Here is an 8,294-nt window from a genome sequence, read left to right on the forward strand (position 1 = left end):
AGCTGCCTAGCTATTCGACAACCAAAGAAAAGATGAGTAGTAGACTCTTCAAAATTACAACATAAACAACAAATGGATGCGCAAGAGACACCACACCTTTGTAGCGCACCTTCGGTAGGAAGTTTATTATGAAAAAGCCACCAAGCCAAAATAGATAGTCGTGGCGGAATAAAATGTCACCAAATAACCTTGGCCCAAGCACACTAACTCTGTTTCTTTTGAAGAAGCTGGTAACCAGAAGAAAAGGAAAACTTCCGAGTAGGTGAGGGCTCCCAAATCAATTTATCCTCCTCAACATTTAAGGGTAAAGGTAGATGTAAAATTTGTTGCACCACAGAAGGGAATAGATTTATAAAATAATCTGGGAAAGACCAACTTTGTGCTTCAATAACATCTAAAACCCGAGGAAGAACTTTAGGTGAAATGACCGAAGATAAGCCAGGGCTAATAATAGGTGCATCCAACCATTTGTCAAACCAAAGGGAAACAGACATCCCATCACCAATAATCCAGTGACTATTATTATTCAGAATAGGCAAAGCACGCTTTAGACCATGCCACACAAAAGATCATAAATAGATATCTTGTTTTTTGGAAGCCGAAAGAGAAAAACGCTGACGAGCAAAGGAACCCTACAGAGAATAGGATTGTAAAGCATCCCAACCAAAACTAAGCGAAGCCGTCAAGTTCAAGAAAGCTAAATCACGAAGACCAAGCCCACCTTAATTTTAGGCCCACACACCATACTCCAATCAACAGTTACCAACTTCCAGGAAGCCAAATCCCCTGACCAAATAAGAAGCCATTTCTTCTCATACTGCTATTGTTGATCATTGGTAAACTTTTATCGGTCCTTATATAATTCTCCGTTCGCACCAACTGGAATTGAGGATGTTTGTAGTGTAATTACACCTATGGTTAGTGAAGAGGAAAGCCCTTCTCTTTCTTGTTTACCTTCAGCTGAAGACATTTGAAGTGCTATTCTTTCTATGGACCCCTCCAGCACTGGGGCCTAATAGTTTTCCTGGTTCCTTTTATCAGTCATGCTGGGACATTGTTGGTTTGGATGTTATTGCTTTTGTGCAAGACTTTTTTAAGCGTGGATGGCTTTATCCCAATGCTAATTGCAACTTTGTGGTGCTTATCCCTAAAGTTGATGGGGCTACCATTATATGTGAAAATTCCTCGACGTCTCTGAACTAGACGTAGGCTTACGCCGAACCAGTATAAATTTCTGCGTCATTTTAGATTTTTTATTTTGCCATATTTTCCGTATTAGTTCATTAGTTTCATATTTGATGCTTCCACACAACAAAACTTCAACAATACGTGAAGAGTTATTGCAAATCAAGCTGAGAAATACAAAATAAAATATTCCAAAACCAACTAGAAGGACATAATTTAATTAAAAACGCTACACTAAAAATCACAATTGTTATTTCATTGGGATCAATTGTGGGGTCTGTCCGTGTTGAATTTCGATGATTTTGAACCGTTTATTTTTCCTCAAGTCTTGGTGACGCTGTCCAGTTGGTATTGGCATTAACATCGTGGCGGCCGGGCTAACTCAGCGATCAAGAAAAAGAGGAATTCATTTTGGATATTATAATTTTTGTGAGAAGCTCAGGGAAAGTGAAGAGAAATGTATTGGGTATGGTGGCTTTAAATATTAATGATCTTATGGAATTGGAAAAAGGCTTCCATGCATGGTGGTTGGCTTGACTTATCAAGTCTTTTCATCTCTTCTCCTCTTTGCATTAACCAGAAGAGAAGGGGAAAAAAAAGGAAACATTAGCTTATAAGTAATTGGGCAGTTCTCCTTATTGCCAATTGGTTTTATAATTAGAATGTCAACTTTATTCATGGACCTGATGTCAGAGCAAATTATCTCATGTGTGAAGCGTAATTCCAACGTGCTCTATTGCCAAGTCTGAGCCTATAGTCGCACGAAATCTATTGCTGTTTAGATAAGTTTAGTTATGATGATTTCGTTTAACTAGTTACTCCGTTAGAACAAAGCATTAGCTTTTCTATACAAAAAAAGGAAGCAGTGGAATTATTATCATTACGTTGTAGTCTTTCCACGTCTGTCTAGCGGAAGTAGGGCTATTGATTGACAAATTAAGGTACTCAAAAAAGAGCGAGAAATTTAGCCTCTACAAACACCAGCATAGCCAAGTGGATAATGAACGTATATGACGAGTCACATTCACATTACCCCCGTGCTCTTCGGGTTCCCAATAAATAATCTGAAGCTGTCCATATAGTTTCGGATCATATTGTTATGAAGCTTCTGTGGAAATTGATGGATATTCATTTTATAGATATTTGAATTGCATCATGCACTTGCTTGGTCCCAAAACCAGAATTTTAAAGCAAAACACAACTTTAAGCCAAACTAAGCTAGAATTTAGATTAGTTTTGCACGTAGCTTCAACTCATCACTCATTTCCGGAAATATAAATAATCGCAACTCCTAAGCCAAACGTAATTCCAATTTCAACACTGATAGGATCCCAACCAATCTCACGATCAGAATTCGAATGGCTTCCGTGTGGTTGTGGTGGTAGTTACAATCCTACTTTATTATCGGCAGACAAAGGAGGCCCCATAGTCCTTTGTTACCTGTAAACGAGGCTTCTGGAAATGTTGAAATCTGAGTACTTGATAAGTTGATTGTTTGAGAGATTCAAGAAGTCTAGGAAAGTAAGCTTTGCTAACTGCGGTGGAATTTGCCTGCTCAGCTTGTTCTGTGAAAGGTCTAACGACTTGAGTTGATGCATGTTGGCAAATGACGATGGGATTTTGCCTGTGCAAGAAATACTAAACAAGTTAAGGAAATATCGAGACTTAAACTCTCCCATTTCCTTGGGTATTGGTCCACTAAAATTGTTGCATGAGAAATCAACCAAGGCAAAGATAGTTAGAATCTTAACCATATCCGTCCTTGAACCTTTTCTGGTAATTGTTATACCATCCTCAACAGAAAACCAAATGCGTCGTCATCATCTGAAAATTCTATGAGTTTGTTTTTAAATGTTGGCCTTGTCAAGTTGTTGTGAGCTAGGTCTATGATGTGAAGCATTGGCTAGGTGCCATTGGTTTTGGGAAATGCAATGCGTCCATAAAATTTGTTGGATCGCAAAACCAGGACACTCAAAATGGATATGTTCTTCAACAAACAAGGAAAGGAATCTTTTGTCTGATTGTTTCCAAGGTTTAAACCGGCTTGAATTTGAAGTGTTATTGCAGGGCCGACCTGGACAGCAGACCCCTCAAATTCTTTTAATTTTGAAGTGATAGAAATATTCAATGTAGTTTTGGGGTCAAAAATTTTAAACATACATTTCAGGCGCTTCAACTCACTTTGCGAAGATGTTGGGGAAATCATGAACCACAAACATTCAAGCTTCAACTTGAAGATATAAGAAAAAAGGAGAAGAATGCTGCTTTTTCTTTTCTACCATGGGCAATTCTAACCCCTTTGATTCATTGCTTAGACATGAAAGGAACATCATCACTTGTGAAAATGGCAATCATGAAGCGAAGAATGGCATCTTATTCATTCCAGTATATTACAGATTGTTTAGGATTGAGCGTAGACCGTTTTATCTCCGAAACTCAACATCCTCTAATACAGTAGCATGTAATTTGTAGACATTTGTATATGTACACGCATTCATTTCAATGTTGGCACGGGTGCGATCCGGTTAATTTGTGGCCAGAAACCAGAAACGGTCATCAATTTAGAGGAAGCAAAAGCAAATTCTAATTAATTCAAGTGTGATGAACAATCACCAAGGTGTACTAATTTAACAGTCATCATTTGGCATAAGTTTATAGTTTTTACAGAAGCTGAAGGAAACTGTGGAGGAGCTGTCTTTCCATATCTTTCTCAATCAAAGCAAATTGAGCGATAATATATAAACAGAACTTGACCAGTGCACGAAAAACAGAGCAAACATTTAAAATCAAAGATTGTGTACAAACACACAAAAGAAAAGAGCTAATTTTCTCACAAACCAAAGCCAAAACAAGGGAGAACAAACAAAAGAAGCATAAATAATTAAAATTGTTTGATTCAATACTGATTTCGTATGTGTATCCATTTCCTTGTTGCCTCTTGATCTCGACTGATTTCGATATCCAAAGAAAGCAAACTAGACAGGGTAGAAACGAGGGTGCAAAACCTGTACAAAACAAAACCAACAGATATAAGATATAATGCATCATAAATTCAAACAACATAACCCCTTTTCCTTGCCCATGTGTTTGAGTGTCCATCCTAGAAAAGTGTTAAAATGGAATTCAAAACGCGTGCCCAAGGCATTGGTTAGTAGGCTTGTTCTTTTCGTTTTTTAAGAAACCTCGACACTACAATGAAAATTTATTAACCATAATGTAGAAAGATACAAAATAACTTCCAAACCTAATTACAACACAAGCTATAAATCAAAATGTGAAACCATATTTTATTTGTTGGATCTTACCCTAGGCACAACATGGAGTCCAGCTGCTTGCTCCTCATAAACATTTCAACGTCCCCACCTCTGATTTATGTGAACATGTCTTCGATGAGGACCAATTCTTTCTTCAAGCTGAGGGAATATCCTCACAAGGATTTTATACATAGACCTGTAATACCATTTACTCCATCTCTTGAAGAACACAAGTGACCCAACAGCAACTGCAAAGCCAAATACAAATCCAATTTCGACGCTAATAAGATCCCAATCAATCTCATCTGTAGAATTTGGATGGCTTCCATTTAATGTTGGTGGTGGTGACAGTCTTGCTTTATTATCCACCGTCAGCGGAGGCCCCCATAATCCTTTGTTCCCTGTAAATGAGTCATTTGGAAATGTTGAAATTTGAGTACCAGCTGGGATCTTGCCAACAAGTTGATTATTCGAGAGATTCAAGAATGAAAGGAAATTAAGGTTTGCCAGTTGTTGTGGGATTTGCCCGCTCAGCTTGTTCTGTGATAGATCCAAGGACTCGAGTTGTCTCATGTTACCAAATGACGATGGGATTTCACCTGTGAAGGCGTTACTCGACAAGTTGAGAAAATATAAATATTTCAAATCTCCCATTTCCTTGGGTATTGGCCCACTGAAATTGTTGCATGAGAAGTCAATCAAGGTCAAGATAGTTAGAATCTTTGCCCAATCCCTCTTTAAACCTTTGCTTGTAATCGTTATAGCAGGCTCATAAAAGTCAAAACCGGATGATGGGGATGCAAATTTAAAAACACTGACTGTTGACCGGAAACCAATATTAGTGTTATTCTTCATTGCTTGCCATGTTGTCAGAGAGAATCCTGGTACTTCACCATTGAAATTGTTGTAAGCTAAGTCTACGATTTGAAGAATCGGCCAGGTGGCATTGGGCTTCACTGCTGGACATCCAATGCCTCCATAGAAATTGTTGGACCTCAAAGCAAGAACCATCAAGGTGGAGATGTTCTTCAACAAGCATGGAAAGGTGTCTGTTATCTGATTCTCTTCAAGGTTTAAACTAATTAAGCTTCTGCACCTGGCTAGAGACTTTGGAAATTGACCTTCAATCTGATTTTGGCTGAGGTCTAGAGCTTCTAATGACTCACAATTTTCAGGAAATTCAAGATTAGAAATCATTCCAGTAATGTTGTTTTTCTTGACATTAAGTACCCTGAGGGTGCTCATTGCAGCCAAGCATTGAGGAATCTCACCCCTCAGAGAATTACTGGACAAATCAAGAGCAAGAAGACCACTTGCATTGCATATTGATACTGGAATACTAGAATTGAAATGATTGTTTGAGTAATCCAGATATTCGGCATATGGTGTGACAATTGAAATTGGCCCCTTCAGCTGGTTTGAATGAAGGTCAAGCTTAAACACATGAGATGTGGAGTTGATGAAAGGACCTTCGAGACTTTCCAAGGCATTAGAAGAAACATTTAGGTAACTAAGAGAATCGAGCTTCCATATCCAATTGGGTAGCTGGCCTTGAATTTGGTTTTCTGAAAGGTCCAAATATGTTAAATACGTTTGATTTCTCAAGAAAACCGGGAATGTTCTCAACTTGTTAGAGACTAAACTGAAATAACCAATTTGAGGAAATGAAGAGTATGAGGAATTGCTGCCATTGTATAAAACCAGCAAGCTATTGTACGAAAGATCAATCCACGTCAGATTTGGCAGCTGATGAGGACCATTAAAAGGAAAGGCACTGAAATTATTTGAAGAAAGAGCGAGGGTTTCAAGCCCTCGAAAATTAAAGATAGACACGGGTATTGGTCCTTCCAAATTATTGAAACTCAAATCAATGTAAGTAACTAAACTAGAAGAGACGTTAAAATTTTCAGGGAGTTGCCCAGAGAAATTATTATGGGAAAGGTCCAAGTCTGGCAACAAGGGAAGAGAAAACAGAGACGACGGAATGCTCCCCACCAGTTGATTGTCGTACAAACTGAGATCTACCAGATTAATGAGGTTTTCCCAATGAATAGAACTAATTGGGCCATTAAACATGTTTGATGACAGGTCCAAATCAACCAATTTCGTTAGGTTTCCGATTGACTTTGGGATTGATCCAGTGAAATTGCATCCAGAAAGGTCTAGTGTGGACAACATGTTGAGGTTGCCAATAGAGTCGTGCAACAACCCTGAAAAGCTTGTCCCGCTCAAAATCAAGGATCGAAGAGATCCATTCTTGGGAAATTCTGGCAAGGAAACATGAAGTTCTGTATTAAGGGAAAGATCAATAGTCTGTAGAGTAGGTACCTGAAAGATCTGCTTCGGAAATGTTCCACGTAACCCACAACTATATAGACTCAAGGTAGTCAACTTTGAAAAATTGGCAAAGAATCCTGGAACCGGAGCAGAGATGTTGTTTCCGCCCAAGTTCAACACCGTCAGGCTTGAGAGGTTCTGAAAGAACATGCTGAACTTCGAGCTTTCAAGTGGCATGCGGCCCGCATTATAGTCACGTTGAGAAATATCAAGGACCTCCAACCTTGTCAAGCGTGAAATCTCAAAGGGAATTTTCCCGAAATAATAATTATTTGATAAATTCAGATACCTCAAGTTTGTCAGCTTTCCAATTGCAGATGGAATGCCAAAGCCTTTGACAAAAGAGTTATCGGCCAAGTTGAGGCTTTGAAGATGCTGAAGATCGGAGAGACTGCTGGAGCTGTCAATGCCACCCGAGATGTGTTGGCTGCTAATGTCAAGACCAACAACATGCCCGTTGCTACTGCAAGTAACACCGACCCAAGAACAACAGTCTGTACTTGAATCCCACGACACAAACTTGGAAGAAACCGGAGAACCATCATCATCAAACGTGAGGTTTTTCTTGAAATGGAGCAATGACAGTTGCTGGTCTTTGAGACACTGGCTGTAGACTCCAGTTGTGACATTATGACAGATAGTGAAGAAGAATAGGAGGACAAAGGATTGTAAAGATTTCATTTTTGCTAGCTGAGTAAGGAAAGTGTTTGATGAAGAACTGAAGGATTGGTGTGGTGGCTTTAAATTATTTTTCGTCGCTGCAGATTTGTCTTGAAGTCTTGGTCTATTTCTTCTTTTTACTTTAATCCCACTTTTTATCCCATTGAAGTCTTGGTTATTAATTTATATATGACCGACCAAACCCACCATGTATCTTTTAATTATTAATTTATTTATTTTACACTGTCAACTTATTATGTAGGTTATTAATTTATTTATGACAAACCAAACCGAACATGTATTTTTTAATTATTAATTTATTTACTTTAGACATGTCAACTTATTATATAGGTTATTTAGAGGCCTTACTGTATACATATTGTAAGTCTCAACATATTATAAACTGTAATGACTGCCAATGTTGAGGAGATTTATATGTATTTTATATTTATGTGAGGTTACAATTAAAAAATCGTTTGCTAGTATAAAATTTTATTTAATTGAAACTTATTTCTATTCCACTTGACGAACTTTTTATGTTCTAAAAATTTTAATCTTTCAATTGAATTAGAATAATTGAGATGTGTGGATGTTTAGAAAATTAAAAATCTTGAAATGTTAAGAGATTATTGGGTATTCTATTTGAAAATTTTTATCATTTCTCAAAACATTTCTTGAAAACAATTTTCTTTAAGACACAAAAACTTGATTGGTTTGCGATTTAAAATTTTTAAATCTTACAACTTAAACTAGACAAAGAGATATAAAAATAGGGGATCACAAGAGAGGGAGAAAGAGGAGAGATGAGGAAATAAAGTAAGAGATGATTGAAGTAAAAAGAAAGAAGATAGAGGATCG

At 37.7% G+C, this 8,294-nt stretch overlaps 1 protein-coding gene across 1 annotated transcript; it reads right to left on the minus strand.

Moving 5' to 3' along the window:
* Positions 1-3,942: 3,942 nt before the first annotated feature.
* LOC137723204 (receptor-like protein 6) lies at positions 3,943-7,528 on the minus strand. The gene is made up of 2 exons (XM_068462376.1): positions 4,491-7,528; positions 3,943-4,190 (listed from the first exon to the last, which is right to left on the minus strand). Exon 1 carries the CDS (start codon positions 7,455-7,457, stop codon positions 4,536-4,538), a length of 2,922 nt encoding a protein of 973 aa, XP_068318477.1. The 5' UTR covers positions 7,458-7,528; the 3' UTR covers positions 3,943-4,190; positions 4,491-4,535.
* Between the last annotated feature and the right edge of the window lie 766 nt (positions 7,529-8,294).

Source organism: Pyrus communis, chromosome 17, assembly GCF_963583255.1.
Source record: "Pyrus communis chromosome 17, drPyrComm1.1, whole genome shotgun sequence".
NCBI lineage: Eukaryota > Viridiplantae > Streptophyta > Magnoliopsida > Rosales > Rosaceae > Pyrus > Pyrus communis.

What these genes read in the sequence shown, in the direction of transcription:
- LOC137723204 (XM_068462376.1), bottom strand. Translation starts at nt 7,457, where the DNA reads ATGAAATCTTTACAATCCTTTGTCCTCCTATTCTTCTTCACTATCTGT.